At 45.5% G+C, this 26,895-nt stretch overlaps 1 protein-coding gene across 3 annotated transcripts in view; it reads left to right on the top strand.

Moving 5' to 3' along the window:
• The window catches only part of Dip2a (DIP2 acetate--CoA ligase A), a 79,055-nt gene that overhangs the window by 24,120 nt on the left and 28,040 nt on the right, over positions 1-26,895 (top strand). For all 3 annotated transcript variants that reach the window (XM_087898262.1, XM_087898260.1, XM_087898261.1), the window contains 15 exons: positions 837-956; positions 2,292-2,519; positions 7,875-8,003; positions 10,150-10,269; positions 11,941-12,138; positions 12,709-12,800; positions 15,981-16,091; positions 17,528-17,651; positions 17,964-18,073; positions 18,466-18,568; positions 20,098-20,162; positions 20,312-20,405; positions 21,404-21,523; positions 23,952-24,066; positions 25,351-25,490. In XM_087898262.1, the coding sequence (XP_087754388.1) occupies positions 837-956; positions 2,292-2,519; positions 7,875-8,003; positions 10,150-10,269; positions 11,941-12,138; positions 12,709-12,800; positions 15,981-16,091; positions 17,528-17,651; positions 17,964-18,073; positions 18,466-18,568; positions 20,098-20,162; positions 20,312-20,405; positions 21,404-21,523; positions 23,952-24,066; positions 25,351-25,490 (1,869 nt within the window). The remainder of the gene's footprint in view (positions 1-836; positions 957-2,291; positions 2,520-7,874; positions 8,004-10,149; positions 10,270-11,940; positions 12,139-12,708; positions 12,801-15,980; positions 16,092-17,527; positions 17,652-17,963; positions 18,074-18,465; positions 18,569-20,097; positions 20,163-20,311; positions 20,406-21,403; positions 21,524-23,951; positions 24,067-25,350; positions 25,491-26,895) is intronic.

Below are 26,895 nucleotides of genomic sequence, written 5' to 3'. Positions count from 1 at the left end.
ATTCTGGGGATCAAACTTAGGTTGTCAGGATTGGTGATCGTAAGTTCCTTTACTTGCTGAGCCATCTTGTCCCCCTCCCCTTTATTCTGAGATCAGTTCTCAATCCCACGGAGCCCAGCCTGGCTGGGAACGTACTGTGCAGCAACAGATGGCCTTGCACTCCTGATCCTTCGCTGCCACGTGGGGACTAAGAACATGGTCATGTACCATGTGGGGACTAAGAACATGGTCATGTACCAAAATGCCCTGTGATGTAGTGCTGGGGTTGGAATCCAGGGATTCATACATGCTGTTGTAAGCATTTACCAACTGAGCGCTACATGTGTGCCAACCGACCTGTGCATGTATGTTCAGAAGAACATGATGTGGAGACCAGAGATGATGTCGGCCATCTTCCTTAATCACAATATACTTAATATTAAATAAAACAACAGATGAATTGACTACTGCCTGTGCTGCGTATCATTGAAACATCCTCAGTGGGAACTTACCAAAATTCTGACAAGCTGACATTGATTTCCAGGCTGCTGTTTTCAAAACATGTCAACTTGATTTTTGTTTGTTTGTTTGTGTTCTTGTTTTGTGAACCTACTGATCAGCTAGAATGGCTGGTCAGTGAACCTCTGGGGGTCCACAGATTTTTATTTTTTAATTTATAACTGGAAGTATTTATCAAGTTCAAAAATTGAGTCCTCAAGAAAGCAATATCTAGAGAGAAGCTGAGTTGCAGGGGCGAGTGGGAAGGCAGATCGTTTTCTTCTGCTCAGGGTAAGAAAACATAAACACGATTGTAACTAGTGTAGTAAAACACGTACTGCAACTATTGTTCTGTGCAGATGTCCACACAGAAGCCGTGCAAGCAGCTTTGGCCAAATACAAAGAGAGGAAGATGCCGATGCCTTCAAAAAGACGGTCTGTCCTAGTGCACTCGTCCGTGGGAACCTATACTCCCCCAGGTACTGATAAACGGTTTCAGAATGGATTTTTATGAGTGTGTCATAGACTTGGTGCTATAATATTTATTTTCATTGAATTGGAATACCCTGTAACCTGTAATACAAGTTTGAGAAATGTAGAAATTAAAAAGTTTGCATATGTGTGTATTCCTCACCTAAGAATCTGTATTTTTCTGATATTTTTCTTATCTAAGTGAATATTTATATTATAGTGAGATTTTTGTATGGGTTTTACTTTTAAAAAAACTAAGATGCTATTTATACCTTTTAGTAAAGAGATGAACCTAAAACAGGCTCTTTGTGGAACACAAACTTCTGGAACTAAATTTTAAGCTTATTCTGATTCATGCCCTTTGACTGTTGTGTGACTGACCTCCAAGCCAGGTCCCCACTGGGGCCATTTAAGATGCTTATTTGGAGGGTTGGGTATATTTTATCATTTGTCGTTACCTCTGGAAATGAAAATGTGTAGATAGGTTTCTTAATGTCCTGTTCAGCCGGACCAAGGTGCTAATGTCTGGTGGCTTCATTCATGCATTCCCATAGATGCCCCTCATGTCACCAAGTCAAAACATGCTGACCGTCATTTAGGCTTGGTGTGCTCAGATTCACTAAGATGGCGTATGCAGGCTTTGCAAGGTGACCTGGCGGCTCAATGGGCGCTTCTTCCCTCTTAAGAAAAGCTTATTGTTGGATGAGGTCTTCAGAAATTAGTGTCGTATTACTGTTTCTGCCAATAACACCATAGGCACTGTCCAACAATAAAAAATGTTTTAATAACTGTAATAAAATGCAGGCGTTTGATGGAATCTTAGTTCACAAATAATTTTATGAGCGGAAGCAATTATGTCGAGGAAGGAATCCTTCCCAGAGTTACTTCTCCTGCCTTCCCTCTGCACGTAGATGTAGCCAGGGCCGTAGTCTCCCATAACACCCGCAGTGCTGCGGCACTCACGCACAGGCTAGGCTGTGAGGTGCAGGCCGCGGCTGCACCATGCTGCTGTGTGGATGTGGTCTCCGGCTGTGTGGACGGACAGCACCGAGTGCTGGACACTCAGCAAGCACATCCCCTTTGGGAGTTCCTAGGTTTAGGGACAGATCGCTGCTTTCCTTCTTAGTGTATGATATCCTGTGGCCAAGGCCTCTGTGGGGACCTTGGCACTCGGAATCACTTCCCAAGAGTAGGACTTCTTATGCTGTCTTCTGAAGGTGATCTTTGAGGTGCCCACTTGTCACATGGGGTAGCACTGTGCTTCAGGCCCGGAGACAGTAAGGGGCCTCTCCCTCTCTTGACCCACCCCTACATCACGCTTCTCGTCGTTATTTCAATCACAGACACGTCATCTGCCTCAGAAGATGAGGGCTCTTTGCGGCGACCGGGGCGACTCACCTCCACTCTGCTCCAGAGCCATTCCAGCATCGAGCCCTGGCTCGACAGGGTCATTCAGGGCTCGTCCACCTCATCCTCTGCATCCTCCACCTCATCCCACCCGGGAGGGAGACCTGCTGCTGCTCCCGGTGCCACCACTGCGCTTGCAGGCCTCACGGCCCACGCCCACGTAGGTCAGTAACAGCCACCTGGCCCCGCAGATTGGACAGGGTCAGGAGTGCCCGGGACAGAGGACTGCTGTCAAGTGACTGAGGTCATGAGCCAGATGTCACATGGTGCCTTGTCTGCTTGCCATATCAGCTGGTTTTCGGCTTTTAATAATCGCATTTGACACAATGGGGTTACACTTTAATAGCTTGGCATCCAGATTAAGTTGAACAGAATGGCTCTCTTGCTAAATTTTTGACTCCGTCCAGATCCACCTCTTTCTTATCTGAAATGTGTCCTTTCGGGACAGAAGCAATCCTGTAATTCTGTGGTCTGGCAGTTTCAGGCTGGTGGGGTGTGCCCCAGTCCTCAGCAACAGGCTGTTCTCTTGACGTCCTGTTTTCCTGATTTCCAGGTGATGGTAACGGCCACCCTGGGCCTGGCTCTAGTCACTGTCCTTCCTGTGGCTTTTTGTATGTGTGGCTGTAAGGGCTGTCCGTTGTCCTTGTGCACGGGTCCTGAGACAGGAGTTGAGGCTATAGTTTTGGTCTGACCTTTCTTCCTACAGATGGTCCTCTTCCTAAGGTCAAGAGTCAGTCAAAGCCAGGCTCAAAGATACAGGCGTCTTCTCAGTCACAAGCTCTTGGATGACAGTCATCTTAGAAAGAAGTGACACCATGAGCCATTAGAAACCCTGTGTATAAGCAGTAGTTGTGTGGTTAGCTGTGTGTGAAACCCACGGATATTCGTGTTCTAGTTCCTTAAATGTAGTCCATATTAAAGACTCACCTTCATTTTCCCAGATAAAGAAAATTAAAAAAAAAAAAAAAAAGAGTCAGTGTCACTTGCGGGGATCACACAGCGGGGAAGAGCGCTGGTCCCAGCACTGCTGGCACCTCATTTTCTTTTCTTTGCGGCTGGACCTGGGGTGGTGAGCAGTGGATTGGGACTGCTTGGAGTGTCAGGGACTGGGGTGCTGAGCACTCGCAGTGTGTCAGGACTGCTTGACAGAGTGGTTAGGGTTTCTATGAGTCACTGTAGATGGTGTGGAGACTCTGTTCTGAGTTCTTTTCATGTCAGGTTTGCTGGGCTGGCTGGATGAAGGTGAATGGCCATGTTTCTTCGGGGAGCCTGTGGCTTGTCTCAGCGTCCTCTGTGGGGCTCGTCGGTACAGCTCTTTGATTTTCATCTGTGTGAGTCACTGTACGATTCCTGCCTTTCTGCTGCACATCTGCTTTCCTCTGCCTCGTGTGTGGTGGGCTCCTACCACACCGAGCTTCTCACTCACAGCAGCCGCTTGAAGAGCTGCGGCCATGTGGCCTGCCTTTCCTCAAGGAATCTGACAGTCTGGAACAGGAACAGGAAGGCAGCCAGTGCTGTGCTTTCCTGTTTATCTGGAGGCTTTTGTGTTGTTTTTGTTTTATACTTATTTATTCAACTGTGTGTGTGCATGCGCACACCTGTGTGTGTGTGTGTGAGCGCGCACACACACACACACACACACAAACACATCTCTCTATAGGCTTGTGGGGAGGCCAGACAGGAACACTGACTATCTTGCTCTGTCTGCCCTTTTCCCTTGAGGCAGGCTCTCTCACTAACCCTTGTCCTGTGGCCAGCAAGCCCCAGAACACTCAGTGCTGGGATTATACCATGTCCATCCCTGCTTTTCATGTGGGTCCTGGGATCCGAACTCAGGCCCTCATGCTTCCCCAGCCGCCTTTTTACCCACTGAGTCACGTTCAGTCACCTTGCCTCTGCTCTGTGAGGCTCCTTCTAAGGGGACAGGACTCAGGAGCACACTGCATTGGAGCTTGTCACTGGTGAGCTGTTGCTTCTGAGTCATGCCCAGCATGCCAAGCTAGCCATGGCTCGCGGCCCTCACGGCTCCAGTGGTTATGTGTACGGATGTCTTAACAGGAACACTCCGGTGTGTGTTGGAGTTAGCTGCGTCCATTCTCTGAAGAGGATGACTCTGGGTATTTTAAGGTGGCTTTGCTGCCTGTGTTAGCAGATGATCCGTCCTTTCTCCCACGGCAGTGCTGGGAGGGCCTCTTCCTTTCTCACTTGCTTAGCCTAGCATAGATGTTTTGTGTTTGATTCTACTCAAGTTTCAAAAAAAAAAAAAATCTCAACTTGGGTTCTATTACCTTACTGCAAATGTAGTTTTGATACACTATTGAGAATTAAGGAGCACAGTTAACTTGATTTCTAAATTTATTTATTCTTTTAATTTTAAATACATTTAAAGTTATTTATTTTGTGCACGTGTGTGTGAGGGCACAATGGTGCACAGGTGGGGGTTGGAGGAGTTGGTTCTTCTCTTTCCATCACGTGGGTCCTGGGGGTTGAACTCTGGTTGTAAGGCTTGGTGGATGTTGCCTTTGCCTGTGGCCCCAGCCCTTTAGCACTTTGTTCCTTTGTGTGTGTGGTCACATGCATGTGTCTGTGGAAGCCAGGTCCCTCCTTCTATTGTGTGTTCCGGGAGTTGAACTCAGGTCAGAAGGCTTGCGTGGCAAGTGTTTCTATTCACTGAGCCATCCCATTGGCTCTTCACTGGATTTCCAAGTACATGTTTATTTTCCTTAATCCCAAATCCAAAATGTAGACAGCACATTGGAACATTTCAGGGTTTCGGTTAGGAGTGCTTAAGTAGTGAAGTGTGTAAGTGTCCCAAATTCGTGCTACTCTGATTTCTGAAATCTAAAGCTCAAGGTCATTGGTGGGGGGGGGGAATAGATACTCAGGTTATACGCACCCTCCCCGCCCTCATTACAAAATCATCATTTTGCTTCTAACTCCAGATAGATGACCTTCAGAAGGACAAAGAAAATATATTGGGGGCTGGAGAGATGGCTCAACGGTTAAGAGCATCGCTTGCTCTTCCAGAGGTCCTGAATTCAGTTCCCAGCACCCATAAATGGCTCACAACCATCTGTATGAGATCCAGCGCCCTCTTTTGGCCTACGGGCATATGTGCAGACAGAACACTGTATGCATAATAAATAAATCTTAAAAAAGAATAATATATTAAGTAAAAAATTTAAAATGGAACTTAGTGGGTAAGGGTATTTTTAAGCATTAATTTCAGTTTTTGGATGAAGAAAATAAAATACATTAAACATTTTGACATAGATATAAACTTCTGTATTAAAAAATATGCTTTTAGGGATAGTTTTTGTTTGTTTGTTTGTTTTGGGTTCTTTTGTTTGTGTTTTTTTGTTTTTTTGTTTTGTTTTGTTTTTTTGAAACAGAGTTTCTCTATAACTTTTGGAGGCTGTCCTAGAACTCACTCTGTAGACCAAGCTGATCTCAAACTCACAGAGATCCACCTGTCTCTGCTTCCCTAGTGCTGGGATTAAAGGTGTGTGCCACCACTGCCTGGCTAGGGATAGTTTTAAAAGCAGAGATTTTAGGTTTAGGACAAAGGTTCTCTGCATACATACACTCAACTGTGTGGAACTTGCTCCGTAGACCAGGCTGGCTTTGAACTCAGAGATCCACCTGCCTCTACCTCCCAAGTGCTGGAATTAAAGGCGTGCGCCACCACTGCCCCTTGCAAAGTTTAGTATTATGTTGCTGTTTACAAAACTACTTTGTAGTATATAAGTTATCTTCTTTCTGTATCTACCTTAAAATCATTATTCTTTTTGTCTGGTTTGGAAGCCCAGGATGTTTCCTTACAAACTGAAACATCTTCCTGAAGGACAGTCTCATTCCAGGGTGCTCATCCCCAGGCCTTTTCAAGAAGGGTCTTGAAAACTGTCAGAAGTTTCAGAGTGGTTTTTTTTTTTTAAAAAAATGTATTCTGTTTTATAAAAAGTAAGTTTATGTTTTGTTCCTGTGCAGTTTCTTTCTCTCTACACATTCAGGTCTAACTATGAATTTTATCTAAGTTGATGAAGTGCTAGGCAGTCAGAATGGAAACATCGGAGTGTTAAGAGCCCCATAGTGAGTCCCACAGTGATTTAAATACTGCGGATCACAAGCCTCCACCACACGCAGGCTCACTGTGTAAACTGATCGCATTCAGTGTCTGGTACAGCTGTCCCATTGCCATTCTTTCATAGCGTTAGGACCAATAGGAATGAGAATTCCGGCCAACTTACACTCAGTATCTGGAATGGGTCAAAGTACTGTTCTGTGAAAATAAAAAAAAAATTATGCTGAGAGAATGAAAGGAATAATTTGTGTCTTATGTACTCTGTTTTAAATGTGGCAGTAGTTGATTATACATTAAGTTGGTTGTGGTCTTTTAGTTTTTAAAGTATTTTGTTCATTTGAGATGGGGCTGTGCCATGCTACACAGACTCACCTTGAACTTGGGACCCTTCCTTCGCTGCCACCCAAATAGTTGGACTTGTAGGTATGCATCACTTATAGGTGTATCAGGATCATTGTAGAAATTTTTAACTAATATATGGTACACTTAGTTTTTGTTGTTAATTTTTTAAAATTGTTCAGAACAGGGTCTCAACATATATCTCTGGCTAGTCTAGAGTTTGCTGTATATACTAGGCTAGCCTTAAACTTAGAGAGATCTGCCTGCCCCATCTCTTGAGGTACTGTTGTTAAAGGCTTATTTAATGCCTGTCTAGTTTTGTATTTTTTTAAAGATTTATTTTTATTTTATTTTATGTGTATGGATGTTTTGCCTGCATATATATATATATATATATATATATATATATATATATATATATATATGTATATGCCTTTTGAGAACGCAGTATTCAGGAAGGCCAGGAGAGGGCACTGGATTCTCTCAAATTGAAGTTACACAAAGTTGTGAGCTGCCATGTGGGTGCTGGGCACGAAATCTGGGTCCTCTGATTAAGTTAAGCCACAAGTGCTCTTAATTGCTGAACCATCTTCCCATCCATTGGATATGTACTTTTATTCTTTGGCCTACAAAGATAATGTCTTTACAGCATCCAGCCTATTTTTAGGGAAGTTACAAGGCTAGTTGTTTCTCCACAATGTAACAAAAAAGATTTAGTAGCATTTTATTTCAAATTAAATTTGTTTCCTTGAGAGAAACTTTCCAACTACGATCTTGTTAGACTGTTGTAATAGTAAGCAGATTTCCTGTGGACTCTGACAGAGTTGGTGGTTCTAGGTCTTTCTAGTGCTGCCAGAGCAAACACTCTGTGTCTGTCCTTTAAGGGGTTGAATTGAGACACCTCCCAACACATTCACACATTTCTGCATGGCACATGTTGGGGTGTATAGGGCCCTGCCAGGAAAACAAACTTTCAGGATAGCATAATTAATCCCTTGCTTAGAGCTCAGACAGTGAAACTCTAGACTGGCAGGTTCGGAGAAACACTTACTGCTTGCTGAACTAATCGCTGTTATTCGGGTATGTTTTCAAACATCAGATCTGCACTCTGCCCCACCCGATGTCACCACGGGGCTGGCGGAGCACTCCCACTACGAGCGTCCACAGGTGGCGTCCGTGAGAGGCGTTCCTCGAGGGCATGGCAGGACCGTGCTGGAAACCGCGGGCGGTAAGAGCCGCTTCTCTTGATCTTCTGAAACAGCATCATGGTTCTCTGCCATGGCCTTTGTGTCGTCCCTTTCTCTAGTTAAGCCAGACTTATATGATTCTTCTGTGCAAATAAACAGAAACCAGTGTGCAGTGAATGTTACCATAGAAAACATCATGTAGAAGAATAACTGGAAATAACTAGGAAACAGCTCCCCCTTCCAGTTTTGGAGAAGGGAAATAAGCAGCTGTGGAAAGTTCCTATACTCAGAGTCGCCATGGCAAGCTGGGTGCCGTGCCTCACATCCTTGGCAGCCTTTGAGGTTGGTGCAGACTCAGTGAAGGATGTTTGGAGGGGACTTAGAGCTTTAAATAATATTAGAAAATAAAAATGTCTGAACTCAGTCTTCTAAGAGTTTCCTTAAGCGGAAAAAGAACAAAATAAATCGAAAGTAGAAGGAAAGAAATAATATGTATAAGACTGAACCTTAATACCCACACACAAGACAACACAGTAGAAACACAAGCCGAAAGCTAGCTCTTGAAAGACCAAGGCAGTTTTATAGTGTCTCAAGATACAGCACGGTGAGACACAGCAAGGATGCCTGCTTTATCTGCGCTTCTACTCCACAAAAAAGTGGAAACCTTAGTCAGAGAAACCAAGCAGAGAAAAGTAAACAAATAAAAGGTATCCAAACTGTAAAGGAAGAAGTAAAGCTGTCCCGTTTGTAGATGATATGATCTTGTCTGGCAATTTCAAAAGATAAATGCATTCATACAGATAAAATTAATAAATAGCTTCATTGAAGTAGCAATTTACACAGCCATCACAGAAAGATCAGTTTCAAATTATGTTAAGTTAAATTAGGATTACCCAAAGCACTCTATAAATTCATCATATAATCCTTATGAAAATCTTAGTGAATTGTTTTCAGAAATAAACTCATCTAAAAATTCACAGGAGGGTAAGACCCTATTGTTGAAGGTACCACATACTTTAGTCATAAGACAAAGAAAAATTAAGATATTACCAACCTGAAATGTTTTTTTAATCCCTATTGGCCAGTTTTTACAGTGCTGGAAAGTATTCTCCTGGGAAAGAAAATTAATCAACAATCTGATCTAACTGTGAACCCTGCAAGCTAAAATAACTACTGGCCTGACAAGTCTTGCCCACTGGTGTAATAGTGGCATTAATGTTATGGGAATGATCAACTATTATCTGATTGGATTTAAGGTAGCTTGTAGTCAGAGTCTGCCCTTTCGTTTCCCAGCCTCCCAGATCTGAATAATCACACGGAAACTGTGTTATTTCCAACACTGGCCTACTAGCTCAGGATTCTTATTAACTAACTCTTACATCTTTTTTTTAAAAAATATTTATTTACTCATTATGTATACAATATTCTGTCTGCAGACCAGAAGAGGGCACCAGACAACTTTACAGATGGTTGTGAGCCACCATGTGGTTGCTGGAAATTGAACTCAGGACCTTTGGAAGAGCAGGCAATGCTCTTAACCACTGAGCCATCTCTCCAGCCCCTCTTACATCTTAAATTAATTCATTTCTATTATTTTATGTTTTATGACAAGCCTCGTGGTTTGTTACCTTTTGCTTCTTAGGCAGCTACATGACATCTCTCTGACTGCCTATTCTCTCTATCTCTGTTCTGATCTCCTGCCTGGCTTTACTCTGCTATGCCATTGGCCAAAACAGTTTTATTCATTAACTAATAAAAACATCACATATGCAGAAGGACTTCCCACATCATCTCTCCTTTTCTGTCTAAATAAAAAGAAAGGTTTTAATTTGGACATAGTAAAATTACATATAACAAAATAGGTATCAAGCAAGGATTATAGTTACAATATTTCTTTGTGAGTCTAAAATTTCATATCTAATTTATCTTTTATCATAACAAAGGAAAACTATAACTATAACCCTCTGTTTTCAACTCCACCAAAGACCCCAGAAGAATATAACATTACCAAGTAAACAGGAAGTACATTGTAAGCAACTTCCAACACTCTAGAATTGACAGAGACATCACGCTGCTTGGACAGTCACCTGAAGTTCTTCTGTAACATTGTCAAACCTCCCACCCAGTGCACGCTCCGGTGGGTGTGGCATCACACAGCTTCCGTCCTCTCTGCTCTTCCCTGGACAGGTGTGCCGGTGAACAGCAGGGTGTCCTCCAAAATCCAGCAGCTCCTGAACACCCTGAAGAGGCCAAAGCGCCCTCCGCTGAAGGAGTTCTTCGTGGATGACTTTGAGGAATTATTGGAAGGTAGTGTTCTCTGACTTGGTCTTCCATGTTTTCGTGATTAGTGTGGCCACCAAGTCTGGACGCAGGCAGCTGTGTATTTCCTGTGAGTTACCGCGTGTTGTGACACAGTGAAATATGGGTCAGCATGTGCAGCGGGGAGTCTGGAGCCACACTGACTGCTCCCAGTACACGAGCAGTAGGAATCTTAGGGCTCAGATTAAAGCAATGTAGCATTTCTCTGTGCATCCAGTCCGGAGGTTAGCACCTCATAAAAATATGGCCTGTATTTTGTTTAATTTAGATCAGTTAACCTTTTTTTTTCAGATTATTTAAATTTTGATTTAAACTTTAAACCCGAATTTCTACAGATTTAAATAAAACATTTGATTTTTAACTTACCTTTGACTTCTTTTCTAAATTTTAGCTCCTCATTTATAAATGAGTATTTATTTAGAAAAGAAAGAATATAGATTTATTTCTTAAAAGAAAACTAGCAAAAATAAGAGAAATAAGGCAGTGGTAATGCATGTGTGTGCATGAGTGTGCGTGTTGTGTTCATGTGTATGCATATGTACGTGAGTGTTCATGCTTGTGCATGTGTGTGTGCGCGTGCTTGTGTGTGTGTGTGTGTGTGTGTGTGTGTGGTGCAGGCAATAATTACTGTACAGATGATTCTTGCTACCTTGCTGTGTGTGTGTGTGTGTGGTGTGTGTGTGGTGTGTGTGTGTATGTGTGTGTGTGGTGCAGGCAACAGTCACTGTATAGCTGATCCTTAGTCTTTTGGGGGGCAGAGGGCTCATCCTAGCTTAAAGTTGCAATTTTCCTACCTCCCCCAGTCTTTTCGGAGCTGGGACTGCAGGTGGGTACCACCACGCTCAGCCAGCAGTTTCTTGGAAAGAAAAGTCCTTCCCCCACCCCAAGCCTAGGTTGGAAATTGAACCCAGGGCCTCACACATGTAGCTAAGTACTCTACCACTAAGCTATGTCCACAGCCTTATAGAGCAGTTTTATTGAACACTCGGCCAGTTCTCTCAAATAATGCTGGTGATTGTTTTAAATTATTAAGCTTTTTCATTTTATTTTATGTGTGAATATTTTGCCTGCATATGAGTGTATGTGCTATATGTGTGGTTGGTTCCTGCAGAGGTCAGAAGAGGGCATCTGCTTCCCTGGTACTGGAGTTAATGGATTCTGAGACCTAAGAGCAGTTACGTTCTTAACCGCCTAGTGGTCTCTCTAGCCCCAGTGCTGGTGGTTTTGCTGTCTGACTGCAGAGGTGGTTCTGCTCACTTGATCTGAAGTGAGCCGGTGTCTTGGACCTGTTTCTCAGGCTCTATAAAGCCTTCCTGCCCCTGCTTTGCAGCTGCAGGGTTCCCCATACCACAGTGCATCCCCCAGCGAGGAAAGCAGAAATGTTGTCCTGTGGTCAGCTTTATCAGGTGACATTGTGTTAATAGAATGGCGAGTAGGTTTTGTCTCAAAATTATTGTCTGTAACCAGCTTTCCTTTAGCCCATTCATTAATCTGTCTGTGACTGCAATGGTGGAAAACAAAATCTAATCAGATTACTGTCATTTTTTTTTTTTTATAAATTTGACTACAATGTGAAACCACAAAGTACAGTTGTTAGTAAACAGATGTGTGCACAGTACTCTCAAATGTCAGGTTTAAAATCTTGATGTTGCTTTATAGTTCAACAGCCAGATCCAAATCAGCCCAAACCTGAGGGAGATCAGATGGCAGTGCTGAAGGGAGAGCCTCTGTCGGTGGGGACTTCGGGACCACCATCTCTGCTGTCTGCGCTGCAGCTCTGGGGCACAACACAGCCCAAAGCCCCCTGCCTGACTGCCTTGGACACAGCGGGGAAAGCCACCTACACCCTCACCTACGGCAAGTATCAGCAGGCGCGTTGTGCGACCTGTTTACCTCGTACTGTTGTGTATGGGCCACACAGCATTGGTGCACATTATAGAGCAGAGAAGTGTGCCGAGATGGAACACCTTCTTTTTTGTTCGTCTTTGTACTTGAGACGGAGTCTAACTATGTAGCCCTGGCTGTCCTGAAACTTGGTCTGTAGGCCTTGAACTCAAAGTGATCCACCTGCCTCTGCCTCCTGAGTGCTGGGATTAAAGGTGTGCACCACCACAATGAGCTGTTAGTTGGAAAAAGCAGTGTGAAATGTGATCATGTTCCTTAGAAGTTATACATACATATACGTAGTATGGTCTTTCTGATGACTGATTTTTGTAATAAAATCCCATTTGTATAAATAGAAATAACTTCAGGATTTTTTGAAAGAAGCTGTGATGGTCCTGGCAATGTTGCACTAAACAGTTACTAGCTGGAAACTGAACCTACTGGTCGAGAAATGGCCTTCTATAGACATGTGCTCGCTGCATTAAATGTTAGCTGTTAGCCTCTTACAAATTAACATTGCTTGTTACTTTTGTTTTATTTTAGGCAAACTCTGGAGTCGGAGTTTAAAGCTAGCTTATACTCTACTTAATAAACTGACTAGTAAGAACGAAGCACTGCTTAAGCCTGGAGACAGAGTGAGTAGCCAGAATGTAACTGTATTGGAATGAGTCAAAATCGAGACCTAAATATATATCTTATTGAAATTGGTGTTCTATCAGTTGTTTAGAATTACAGTTTAACATTAGAAATGGGAAAATGCTTATTAATAGGAAAAAAATTCTGATGAGAATTAAATGATGTCACACCAAGGACTCAGCAGCCAGGCACGTGTGGCTACTGCGGATAACTGGATATAGAGTCAGGGTGGAGGATTTCTGTCATCGGAGGACGCTACAGTGGATTGAACTGCTCCGGGCAGGCTGAAGAGAGTTTACCCCTAGTTACTAGGAGGTCAGGGTGGAAGGTGGAAGAAGACGATGAAAGTGGGGTGTCTTGCTAGCAGCCATCCAACAGAAAAGTGTCGATTGAGAAGACGGTGAGAATTCCAGGATCCTGCCATTGCTTTCCTCTCTCGTGTGAGCTCCGTTCCACATCAGCTTCCTGTGAAGCCCCGTTTAAAACCGCTCACAGACAAAGCAGAGAGAAGACAGGCTGAATGAGAAAGGAAGGAGGAAAGCAGAAAAACTAGGTACACAAAACAAGGTTTCTAGGGCTGGAGAGATGGATCAGAGGTTAAGAGCACTGGCTGCTCTTCCAGAGATCCTGAGTTCATTTCCCAGCAACCACATAGAGGCTCACAACCATCTGTGGTGAGATCTGATGCCTTCTTCTGCCTGCAGGCATACATGCAGACAGAACACTGTATACATAGTAAATAAAATAATTTGAGAAAAAGAAAACAAGGTTTCTAAATATTAACATTTTCCAAGATCTGAAATTAAAATGTTTTATAAATTAGGAAAAGGACCAGGAAGTGGAAATGACCTGGGCATGGAGCGTGCCTGCACTAGGGAGTCAGAAGATTTTGAACTCCAGGGTGGCCTCGTTTACATGGTGATGCTCTGTCTTAGGAAACCAAAATGAGGGGCTTGAGAGATGGTAGCTCAGTGGCAAAGGGCCCTTGCTCTTTCAGAGGACCTGGGTTCAGTTCCCAGTACCCACATGGTGGTTCATAACTCCAGTTCAGTGTCCTCTGCTTGCATGTCATGCGCATACGCATACGTGCAGGTAAAATGTTGACAGACAGAGAGAGAGGGAGAGAGAATGAGAGAGGTGAGAGCAGAAGAGAGAAGCAAACATAGAAAGAACAGAAAGAGAAACAAGACAGAAGTCTAGCATATTCAAGACGCAGCACCTGACATATAATACGAATCCAGAAGAGACACAGACCAGAAAGCAGAGCCACTTGAATGCAGCAGTGACAGAGTGAAGCCCTGCACCTGGCAGCAGGACAGTGTGCACACTGAAGGGCATGTGCAGACCTGCTCCAAAGCATACTCCAGAACTGTGTGACCTCAGGGACCCGGAAAAGAATCTCAGAGATTTTGGGGGGTGGGAGTAGAGAATAAACTGCTCGTCACAGTGGCTTTAGGACGTCTCAGCGGTAACAATGGAGGAGGTAGCTTCAGCAATCCAGAGGGAATATGATATTTAGCCTGCACTTCCATTTCCAAACATGTTTGAAGATTTGCAGAACATGTGTGCTCATGCATGGAGAGGACAGTACAACCTCAGGTGTCCTGTTTACCATGTCTTTCCAGGCAGGGTCTCTCACTGGCCGTAGAGCCCCAGGGATCCACTCTCTCCACTCCCCACTGCAGGGATTACAGGTGCACACCACCATACCTGACTTTTAAAATGTGGGCTTTGGGGATGAAGCTCAGGTCCTCATGCTGGCGTGACATACACTTTGCCACTGGAGGCGTCTCCCCAGCCCCCAGTTTATCTGTTCTGAAAAGCATTCTGACAGAGACAGAGACCTCCAGATACTTTCTTGACTTGCGAGAGAGTCTCTACAGAGAGGGTCACAATGAAAGGTCAAGGAGATCGTGGTGACGGAGTTACCTACCAGTCAGCTGGAAAACTCAAGCTGCTATGATGGTGTCCAGAGTCATAAACATACCCCCGCAGAGTAGATTCCCCAAAGACACCCTTTCTCCACCAAATGTCTTGTCTTAAGTTATAGCTGAGACATCCACTGTTAAATCATCTTTAGGAGGAAAGGGCTTTCTTGTCAGCAAACTTGGTAGGTATGCAGCTTGTAAACTGGAAGTACAAAATGAAGGTAAATAGGTACAGCTTGAATTTTGTCTTAGAAGTTGAGGGCTAAGGGAAGCCACTGTTTGTCTTTTCAAAGGCTCTCAATTAAATGCTATTCTGGCTTAATCCTTATGATTACAAGACCAGTTACTATATCTGGGTCTTGCGATTTTCTTGGGGGGTTATTTTGTTTTTTTTTTTAAGTCATAGTTTCTCTGTGTAGCCCTGGCTGTCCTGATCTGTAGACGAGGCTGGCCTCAGACTCACAGAGCTCTGCCTGCCTCTTGAGTGCTGGATTAAAGGCGTGTATAACAACCTGTTGGCACAAAATTTTATTTCATAACTAGCTATGAATTTGTCCAGATAGTTTTTTTTTCTCTGTATCTTTGGAGCCTGTCCTTGAACTAGCTCTTGTAGACCAGGCTGGCCTTGAACTCACAGAGATCCGCCTGCCTCTGCCTCCCAAGTGCTGGGATTAAAGGTGTGTGCCCCCACTGCCCTGCTCAGATAGTATTTTTTAGTGACAGTTGGGATTATGGTGGACCCAAATAAATATTTATATGATTATAGGAAACAATTTGGACACCTAATTATTTTTAAAAGTAGAATGCAAGGGAAGAAGTATTTCAAAATATAAAATTTGGATGAGCAAGATGGCATAGTAGGTTATGACACTTGCCACCAAACCTGGTGATGGGACTGTTCATTGGTAGTGCCGGCCAGTGGATGGGTGTGAGATCTGGCTCTCAGTCTGCGTGCATTGAAAGGCCTTGGCTCTAAACGTTTTTGTTCTGTGTGTAGTAAAGGCTGCCACCTACAACTGTTTATTCAGAGTTACATGAATAAGGAAATTTGAAGGGCAAGAATGAATTTTGACATCAGATTTTCTTTGAGACAGGTTATTTCTGTGTATCCTTGCTCAAAATTAGATTTTCTGAAGTAAATGTGAAAAAAAACCTATAAATTATCTAATCTTTAACTAACAGAAATTCTAAAAGATGAAAAGTCTCAGTCATTCCTGAGATCTCACGGTTTTTGTTGTTTTCTTCTTGTAGGTGGCACTTGTGTTTCCGAATAGTGACCCTGTAATGTTCATGGTTGCATTTTATGGGTGTCTCCTGGCAGAGCTGGTTCCTGTCCCTATAGAAGTACCACTGACAAGAAAGGTACAGAAGTGGATCAGGCCCAGGCCGCAGTGCCCCTGCAGGTCTCTGTGGGTGCAGGGTGACTCGCTTCCTCCTCACACTGGGGTGCTGGCTTAAGCAGGTGCTTGGATGGGGCAAGGCTCTAACAGGCCTCCCAGGACTGTAGAGAGCAGCTAGGAGTTTGCCCAAAGACACTGCTCTCGGGTGGACACAGCTGTCATTGCCCACAGACGCTGCTCTCGGGTGGACACAGCTGTCATTGCCCACAGACACTGCTCTCGGGTGGACACAGCTGTCATTGCCCACAGACGCTGCTCTCGGGTGGACACAGCTGTCATTGCCCACAGACGCTGCTCTCGGGTGGACACAGCTGTCATTGCCCACAGACGCTGCTCTCGGGTGGGCAGAGCTGTCATTTCATCTGTCTGAATTTCCCAAAAGAAAACATGAGTGTTTTGTCCTCCAGTGAACAGAATTTGTGCCTCAACAAGCTTTTCTGGGGTTTTATTTATAGAGCTAACTGTAATGTCAAAAGGACAGAAGTTCCCATGCACTTCTTGTTCACTTATGTGGCAGGCAGTTTCTCACTCATAAGTTGGTAGTGTGAGGGACTTGGTTGCTCTCGATGGCTGTACCATTTCGGATATCAGTAGTTTGATTTTTGAAAAATACTGAGCAGATTAGTCACGTGTTCTAGACAATCAGGCATTTCTGTCCACTTATTCTCTATATTCATGCAATTGTCAACATGAACTTTATGAATAATAAATGCTCAAGAATTCAAAAAATGAAATGCATAAATAAGATCTGTGTATCTCCAGGGGTCTGGTGTGAGGACCATGCACTTGAGTACAATGATTCTTAGAGAAAAAGCTCAAGATTTGTTAAGCTTGAAGGAAATGATGAAAATTGCAGGTCATACATAAAAGGAGATCTGAGTGAAGGAAGGTGTTGTTATGCACAGTGTGGCTGTGATGGGCACACCTACAGAGTCTGTGTGCTGTTGTGTGCAGTGTGACTGTGATGGGCATACCTCCAGAGTCAGCTGTGTGGTGTTGTGCACAGTGTGACTATGATGGGCATACCTGCAGAATCTATGTGCTGTTGTGTGCAGTGTGACTGTGATGGGCACACCTGCAGAGTCATCTGTGAGCTCCAGACATGATTCCATGTACACTGCTGTTGTGTTATAGTTAACTAAAATGTTTCCAAATTTCACTTATAAGAATAAACTTCAAGAAATTAGTCCACTATCCAGACCTTTATATTTTGCTATAAGTAAAACAAAAAATGCTTTCTAAATTTCAAGATAATTGTCTTATTTTTATGAAAATAAAATAACCTGCCAATAATAAGCCTGGATGATTTTGTAAGTTTTCTGAAGGGTAAAAGAATCAGAGCCTGACCGTCAGTGCTCTGTCCCTCCACCTCAGCTGCCATTGCTCTGTCTTCTGCAGGATGCAGGCAGCCAGCAGGTTGGGTTTCTCCTGGGCAGCTGTGGGGTGACCCTGGCCCTGACCACAGACGCCTGCCAGAAGGGCCTACCCAAAGCACCAACAGGAGAGGTGGCGACTTTCAAAGGTGAGGCTCCTGGACTCAGGAGGTCTGTGTTCTGGCTACAGCTGGTACTTGGCTTTGCCTCCTAGGCATGCTGTGCAGAAAACCCCACAAGCCTGGTGGGTCTTTAGCAAAAGTGATACTTATTCAAGGCTTTCGTGATTGAGTATCTTCACCTGTTATACTCTAAGCATATCTATTTAAGTAGAAGGAAATGGAAATAAAACTTGACCCCCACAGCCCTGGGGCTGGTGACTGCCCGTTAAGCACAGGTTCCACACGTGTGGAGTAAAGCCTTCTGACTGCCTTTCGCCCTTATCCTGTTTGCTGTCATAGGTTGGCCTCCCCTTGCCTGGCTGGTGATTGATGGGAAGCATCTGACCAAGCCTCCCAAAGACTGGTATCCGCTGGCCCAGGACACAGGGTCCGGGACTGCCTACATTGAAGTAAGGACATGCTCATTTGGTGCACAGATAACATCCCTCTTGTCCTGGGCCTGGTTTTTATAAGACAGATAACTACTTAATTGTCTTTAGACCAAGTGTTCCTATCTCACATCTACCCCGGATGTATAAAGTGTCACCTGGAACCTTACTTGGGTCATTTCAGGTTTCCCTCTGACTTGATTCATCCCTAATTGTCCTCCCTAGAATACAGGCAGTAGGATACAGCTGCGACCACTCTTCCAGGTCCCTTAAGAGCTAGACTGGAAAGGCTTTGGATGCTAATAAGGGAGAGAGGACTCCAGCTGCTGCTTCTTAAGCATCCTCAGCCTCCTCTGTTTGGTGTGGTTACAGAAATATATATATTGCTGTTTTTCTTCCTTGAAATTTTACAGTATAAAACCAGCAAAGAAGGCAGCACGGTAGGGGTCACTGTGTCCCATTCATCGCTGCTGGCACAGTGCCAGGCGCTGACCCAGGCATGCGGTTACATGGAAGGTAAGGTCATGCATTCAGGGTTGCAGCTCTTCCTGCCTGCTAGGCACGTGACACGCCTGCTCTCACCCTAGAATCTGTTGCTGTGTAGAGCACATTAACTTTTAATGCAGCTGCCCCCAGCAGGGGGTATAGCTTCTCCTGGTACCCTTGGGAGAAAGTCTTGGCTTGTGCAGGACTGGGGGGTTTAAGGTGCCCCTCTTCAGAGCCTGGGAATGTCTGACTAACACTGACTTTACAGCATGTGAGCCTTGTGCACCAGTGATTCATTGATGCGTAATGAGCTGGATCAGTTGTGGATGTACTGAAGGGCAGTGCATTGTGTGTTATAAAAAGTAGAATACACTCAGCCTGGGACATCCTTTCCTGCACTGTTTTCATTTTCAGTAAATGTATTTGTGGCCTGAGCAATCATGCATGTAAATGCTTAAGTATAACATTAACGATCTTAGATTATCTTTGTTAAAAAGCCACCCCCATTTACTGTTAGCATTTTAAATTAAAATTATTTTATATTACTAAGTAGTAATTGCATATGTTTCGGGATCAATATGAAATACATTATTTTAAAAACCAAAGTTGAACTCATAGTAGTTTTCTTACATTACAAACTGAAATTGAGCAAAACTAGAAAGTAAAACTGAATGACATATTTAAATACATAAAATCTGAATGTTTAATCTCAAGGGTTAGCTTGTGGACATAATTTAAAAAACTTTGTGGAGATTTGAGGAGGATTTCAAGCACTTTAATGACTTTTAAAAGTTAGAACTATAGGGCTGGAGAGATGGCTCAATGGTTAAGAGCAGTGACTGCTCTTCCAGAGGACCAGAGTTCAATTCCCAGCAACCACATGGTGGCTCACAACCATCCATGATGAAATCTGGCGCCCTCTTCGGGCCTGCAGGCAGAGCACCATATACATATTAAATAAATCTTCAAAATAAAGTTAGAACTATAAGCCACCTCGTATTAGTTCTTTAGACTTAGTACTTGCTAATCATGTCCATCATGGCCTCCTTTCCGGGCTCTTCAGCTAACAAGGACAGGGAGACTGCCATTCATAGTGCAGCAGTGTTTCTGGCTTGCATGTCACAGCTTTGTGCAGGGAAGACTGCGGGTTGTGGGTGTGAGAACGGGGGATCTGGGTAGGAAGCTGAGAAATAAGAGCGTCCATGGCAGTTTGTTATCCTGTCTCTTGACTCTGGGAAGTGGCCACTCAGAATGGTGAAGTCATGCAATGACCTCTCTGTAGTTCTCCTGTATGTAGTATGTACACAGTGTATGTAGTGTTCCTTGTGCTTTTGAACTGAAGATCGGCATGGTTCTCTCCTCCAGTCCAGAGCTGTGTCTCCAGTCATCTGCACAGACAGTTTAGCTTGGTGTGAACTGGTGCATGGTGTCCGGAAGTGCCGTGTCTGTTCCCTTAAGCTCTGGTGTGCCGGTTATGCACTCCTCTTGGGACCGCTCTAGAAGTGGGCAGAACTTAAAAAGAGCTGTTCATCAGTTTAACTTTCTGTGTCCGCTTTCAGCTGAAACATTAACGAATGTGCTGGACTTCAAAAGGGATGCTGGTTTGTGGCATGGAGTCTTAACAGTGAGTGTTGTTTGCTAGTGACTGGGGTGGGAACAAGAGATGCGCCAAGCCCGCGAAATGCTGCCATGCCAGTTTGTTGGGTTTGGTTTGCTTGTCGTGGCACCGATGGATCCTGCCTTTCTCTGAGCTGGCCCGTTTCTCTTTTGCAGAGTGTCATGAACAGGATGCACGTCATCAGCATCCCATACGCGCTGATGAAGGTCAACCCACTCTCCTGGATTCAGAAAGTGTGTTCCTACAAAGGTAGCGGGAAGCTTCCATTACTTGCCTCACCTTTCTTTAAAGAATTGTCTCTGAGCTGATCTTTAGTAATTAAGAAAACATGAAGGCAACATACAGAACTGCAGGTGGGGGCGGGAGAGCCATCTTGGGATGTCTCTGTAGGCCATCCTGGTCCAGATCTGCCCAGAGCCTGGACAGCTGGGCTTGTCATTGGAAGACCAGGGACTCCTAAGTTTATTCTTTGGAAGTTTCCTTCACAGTCACAGCAGTATTCCTAGTCATATGATTTGAGATGGTTTTTAATGTGCAGTGTGAGCTTTTGAAGCCACCAGTAACAAGGCTGTTGTTCAAATGATACAGTCTATGACAGGCAGGATGAGGAAGGCCACCTGTGATCCTGGGCCCCATTATTCTCGCCTTCCAGTGGTCGTGGAGTCTCCCAGCACTGATGAGCAGAAATCCCTGCTCACTGGTGACTGCACAACTCTAGCAGCCTTTGTTCCTGTCCAGTAGAGCTCAGCAGCTTCCCAGACTCTGACCTGCTGCACCCAGCCAGTGACGGCCACACTACACACTCTGCAGGCAAACCTCCAGATCAGCATTCCTGCTGCAGAATGTCTTGCATCCTGTTTTATGGAGGAAGACAGAGCCTGGTTGAAGGGAGTGAGGTTCGCTGGGCTCTGCACTTCCTTGAGGCTGAATTAGTTCATTCAAATCCTGGCTCATTGGAGCCCAGCATAATTATCACCAGAAAGACTTAAATCATCACCAGATAGGAGCAGGTGCAGACCCACAGCCCAGCCTTAGGTGAAACTCGTGGGATTCCATGGAAAAGAGGGAGGAAGGATTGTAGGAGCCAGAGGGGTCAGGGACACCACAAGAACACAGCCCACATAATCAACTAACCAGGGCTCACAGAGGTTCACAGAGACTGGGGTAACAATCAGGGAGCTGTATGGGTCTGACCTAGGGTGCCTGGCCTGTGACACAGAGACATCTGTACTCCCTTCTCTTTGTAGCCCAGGCCGCCCTGGTGAAGTCCCGAGATATGCATTGGTCCCTCTTGGCACAGCGAGGGCAGAGGGATGTCTGTTTGAGCTCTCTGCGCATGCTGATTGTGGCTGATGGCGCTAACCCCTGTGAGTAGACTGTGTGGCCTAGGGTGCCCTGATGGTGTTTGCTCCCATAGTTCTTGACTTCTAGGAGGACTTAGCAACCTGTTGAAATAGAACCTGTTGATCCAAATTAAAGCTTTACCACCGCTTTGATAAGTGTCCTATAATGTCCTGTGACATGCTGTCTCTTGTTGATGACTCACTGGCGGGTCTTATACATGTTTATTAAGACACTAAATTTACAGGCAATTTTAATGCAGTTGTGTAGAAGGAGCGGCGGGCTGCGTTCCCGCCCAGATCTCAGCTAGCTTACCCCTGAAATAATTACACGGAAACTGTATTAATTTAAACACTGCCTGGCCCATTATCTGTAGCCTCTTTTTGGCTAACTCTCACATCTTGATTTAACCCATTTCTAATAATCTGTATGTCACTACGAGGTCGTGGCTTACTGGAAAGATTTAGCATGTCTGACCTGGCAACTTCATGGCGGGCAGCTCTCTGCCTCAGCCTGACTCTGCTTCTTTCTCCCAGTATTCTGTTCTGTCTACTCCGCCTATCTAAGCTGCTGTCCTATCAAAAGCCAAGGCAGTTTCTTTATTAACCAATGAAAGTAACACATAGACAGATGACCCTCCTCCATTACAGTTGAAAACCTTTAATGAAAGTTATCATTTTTAAGAGATCACAAGATTATGCTATAAATAGGGTCCCTGATTTGCTCTGGTCCTCCCGAGCCCCCTGGTATTTAGTGTTAGACTCCTACCTATTTGACTCTCAGCCCCAACTTCCTTTATGGGGAAGACCCAACTCTTCTTCCATATGTCACTGACCAACCCTAAGTCTTTCTGGGGGAATGCCTCATGGTTGCCGCCTAAGCCCTGAGGACCCTCCTGTGTATAACAGTCTGCAGGTAGCTGCTTTTGTAGGTCTGGTGAGCTCTTAGGCCCAGGACTTCTAAGGCCTGTGTCAGGAGTCCTCTAGGAGAGCCTCAAGTGACACTTATTGAGCAGGGTTTTCTTTTGCAGCACCAATCCGTTCTCCCCATTCTTCTGTGTACCCCACCTTTCAGGAGAACAGAACAGGCACACAGTCCCCCTAACAGCCTCTCATTCTCTTGGTGCACACCTGAGACAAACAAGGTGTCTCCTTCTACACCCGTGGCTACTTATGCCTACTCAAACCCACAGCTGCCCCAGCTCCTGTTTATCAGTCAGCTGCAGTCAGGGCTCACTTGAGCACAACGCTCCCTCCAGTGCTTTTGTTCTGGGGCCCGGTGTTAGCCCTATAGCTTTGTCTTGACTCCTCTCTCTGTCCACATCTGGGGACCAGTGTTAGCCCTGATAGCTTTGTCCTGTCTTCTCTCGCCAGCCACATCTGGGGACCAGTGTTAGCCCTGATAGCTTTGTCCTGTCTTCTCTCTCTGTCCACATCTGGGAACCGGTGTTAGCCCTATAGCTTTTTCTTGCCTCCTCTCTCTGTCCACATCTGGGAACCAGTGTTAGCCCTGATAGCTTTGTCCTGTCTTCTCTCTCCGTCCACATCTGGGAACCGGTGTTAGCCCTGATAGCTTTGTCCTGTCCCTCTCTCCGTCCACATTCCTCCAGGTGCCACAGAGCTAGCTTTTCCTTCGTAGGCCTTAGCTCGCAGCTCATGTGTTGGTCTTTTACGATGCTGTGCCCAGTCTTGGTAGCATGGAACAATGTGTTGTCTTCTTTTCTTAGGAGACACCGCTCTCCCTGAGGAATTGAAGCCTGGAGCCCCCTGTAGATGCCCCTTCCCTTTTATATACCCTCATGGGAAGAGGTTTATAATGAGACTCTAGGGTTCCCATGGCTGTAGTTATTTGAGCCTGGAGCAGGCAGAGCCTCCCTGTTGCCAAGTTTTTACATCTCTAGCTCCCACTGATAAGGCCCGCCACCCCTGAATGACCCGAGTGTACCCAAAGGAGAGGGCATAGGGAGAGGCAGGACATCCTCAGTGCTGTGCGTAGATCGCACATCTCTAAGGCTGCTGCTAGGAGCTGCACTCCCTCTGCTATGGGCATCTAGGGCCAGGTCTGGCCTTGTTGGGCTGCAGATGCTCCTCAGTCACCTGGCAGGCTCCGTGCTGGTCCTGAACCGGAAGCACAGAAGAGTTGTTCCGATTATTGGTCCAGGAAAGGTCAAGAGGGCAGGACCTAAGCAACAAACACAACACTAAAATTAGGGCTCTTCTCAGAAGCTTCCAGACTCTTGTTGGTGGGTTGGAAATGATCTTGTGTGTTTTATGGCAATCACTCCTGCCCTAAAAGGCGTTGCTCTGCCGAATTACAGTAGTGATCTTGTTTAAACAGGCCTGTGGGGCAGGACTCAGCATGGCTGCCAGGCCAGCCTGGTGCCTCGTAGACCTGTGCTCTTGCCTCGCTGGTCCTCCAGTTACCTGTCTTGCTCACTTCCATTGCTTTACCCAGGGTCCATATCTTCCTGTGATGCCTTCCTCAACGTCTTCCAGTCCAGAGGTCTGAGGCCAGAGGTCATCTGTCCCTGTGCCAGTTCTCCCGAGGCACTAACAGTGGCCATCCGCAGGTAACCAAATTGCATGGTGTCTCTTGAGAACTCACATTTGAGTCTTAATGACAGAGTTGCCTATGGCTCCAAGTTTGTAATCGGTTTCTAACTATTGGTAATCCTGAAGACGGACTTAGCATCAGCCGTCCAGTCTCCCCCGGGTAGCAGAGGTGCAGCCTGAGTTCCGTGCCCCTCACCAGTGTAGATCTGTGCTGGGAGCTGGGTAGTGGGTTCCTGGAGTACACTAATCTCTCAGTGCTATTTTCCTTACATTTCTTCTCAGCCAAGATCCTGCTATTTCATGCCTGATAGATCATATGTAAAAGTTATAACTGAGCCACAGTCTCTTGTTCTGAGAGCTCCTGCTGGCTGTGGAGGTCTGCTGGAGAGGGCCTTTAACATCCAGCCATCCTGACCTGGAAGGCCCAAGCTGCCTTCACAGACAGCTATTCCCCTTGTGTCACACCTGACAGCTTGGAGTAGGGCTTTGAGGTTGCCCCAAGAGCCTCCCACTCCCACCTATCGCTAGTGTCCTAGTGGCTGGGCCTCAGGTTCCTTCCTGCATTTCCTGAACTACCATGTTGCTCCCAGAACACAGCTAGGCCCACAGGCACTTTTTCTCTCTGATCATGAATCACCTGTTCTTGCTGCCCTTGAGCACAATTCTATGGGGCTTCAGGTCACATGACCACAGCAGAGGACATCTTCGATAGCTTTCTACCCTCAACTCTTTGCAGTAGAATTGCCTCAGCTCTGGTCATGTATGTGTTGTGCTCATGATGTACAGGTAGAATGTGCTTACAAATATATAAGTTCTAAGAAACAGTATTTTAGTAATAGCATTAAAAGCAGTACCTTTATCTTTCACAGACTGAATGGGCCATGTCTTAGAAAGGGCTCCATCTGCTGTGGGAGGATTGTTTTGTAGGTATGATGGAGCTAATTCAGATCTACACATGTAGTATCACAGCCCATTGCAGCACAGTGGCCACGACCGGCTAGACTGCCTACCTGGCTACCCTAGGGCTCCATGTGAAGGCCACAAGATAACCAGATAGATGACCTGTCTCAGAGTCACATACTGTCACTTGCTCTGTAGTCATGGGCCTGCCTCTAATGAGAAGAGTGTTGAGGTCGTACTGCAGAGAGACACATGAGCTTTAGGACACACTGTCCCCAAAAGTCCATACACAGAGCAGGTGCTTTATGAGGAACTGTACCTCAGCCGAGGCTGGTCCTCAGTGCCATCTTCCTCGGCGTCATAGCCCTTGTCACAGGCATGCCGGTGCTCTTGTTCTCTAGGCCCCCGGACCTCGGAGGTCCTCCTCCAAGAAAAGCTGTCCTGTCAATGAATGGCCTGAGCTATGGTGTCATCAGAGTCGACACTGAGGAGAAGCTGTCGGTCCTCACTGTTCAGGACGTTGGTCAAGTGATGCCTGGAGGTAAGAAACTGTCAGTGCATCGACACCCTACACTGATTGACACAGCAAGAACAGAAATGCACCTGGTCCGTTAGCTTGCCTACTGTCTGTTGGACAGAGTCTTTTTAGCCTCATGCCTTTTGGAGGTATTTACCACTCTGTAGTCTCTGTGGAGGTGCCTCAGAAAATCTGATGCTGTAAATGCCTGGGATGATGAGGTCACCTGACTAGGTTGTAACAAGCACTTGTGGTGACAGGAGGTGTAGAAACTTCCCAGAAATACCCGTGGGTTCCAAAAGCAAAACAAAAAAGTAACCCAGGTGCATCTTCCTCCTGCAAAAGCTGGCCCTCCTACTAGTTTGAGGCAGGGCAGTGAGAAGGGGTGTTGGGATGGCCCTCTCAAAGAAACAAAGCGTCCCCGAGAAATAGGGGCCGAGCCTGGCTCACGAGCCCTCAGTGACTCTTGGAAGCAGGGATGCCGCTCGTACTGACCTTAGGCTACTTCTCTGCACAGCTTCTGCAGCCGCCCTGCTCTCCCTCTTCCTGCCATGACCAGTGTCCTACTCTTCTGATGCTGTGATGACACATTCTGATCACAAGCAGCATTGAGGAGGGAAGGGCTCATCCAGCTTACACTTCCAGGCTACTGTCCATCAGTGAGGGAAGTCAAGGCAGGAACCTGCAGGAGCCTGAAGCAGGAACTGTGCGGGAACTCTGATTGCTGGCCCATGTTTAGCTAGTTTTTTATGCAGCTCAGGCCCCCCTGCTGAAAGACTGGCACTGCCCACAGTGCTGTGGACCCTCCTAAATCAACTAATAATCTAGACAGTTTTTCATACACATGTCCGCAGGCCAGTCTGATATAGACAGTTCCTCAGCTGGGGCTCTTCCTCCAAGAGGACTCTACGCTGTGTCAAGTTAGCAATGAAGGCTAATCAGGACATCCTTTTGGTGACTTTCAGAGGTGGGGTGCTATGTCTCATCCCCCATCACCCCCAACGTCAGCTCTCTCCTCTTCTGCTAGAGGTATATGTCCCCTGGCTGCCTGGCATCCTGGATTTGAGCTTTTAACCTGTCTCATGGATAGCGTTGGCAGTAGGTGCTACCTCCTGACACAGAAGATCCAGGTAGACTGGCTCCTGGGTATAGGCAGTGTTCTGATTGGAGTGAACACAGAAGTTTAAATTACCGTCTTTAGTTCCAGCTTTTAACTAGTGTGGGCTGTGTTTCTTCCTGTAATTCCACTCCTTCATAGAAATCTTGAATCTGTGGTTAAAACATGTTCTAAAGCATGGTAGCTGACAAAGGTAATCTCAGCACTTAGGAGGCTGAAGCAGAGGAATCTTATGTTTGAGGTCTGCCTGAGCTACATAGTGAAGCATGATTAATATTATCTCAGAGACTGAAATTGGGGTTCAGCCTAAAG

This window comes from Myodes glareolus, chromosome 18 (genome assembly GCF_982192425.1).
Source record: "Myodes glareolus chromosome 18, mMyoGla1.1, whole genome shotgun sequence".
NCBI lineage: Eukaryota > Metazoa > Chordata > Mammalia > Rodentia > Cricetidae > Myodes > Myodes glareolus.
Note: the sequence above shows the minus strand (reverse complement) of the source record. Positions and strands in the feature narration are given on the sequence as shown.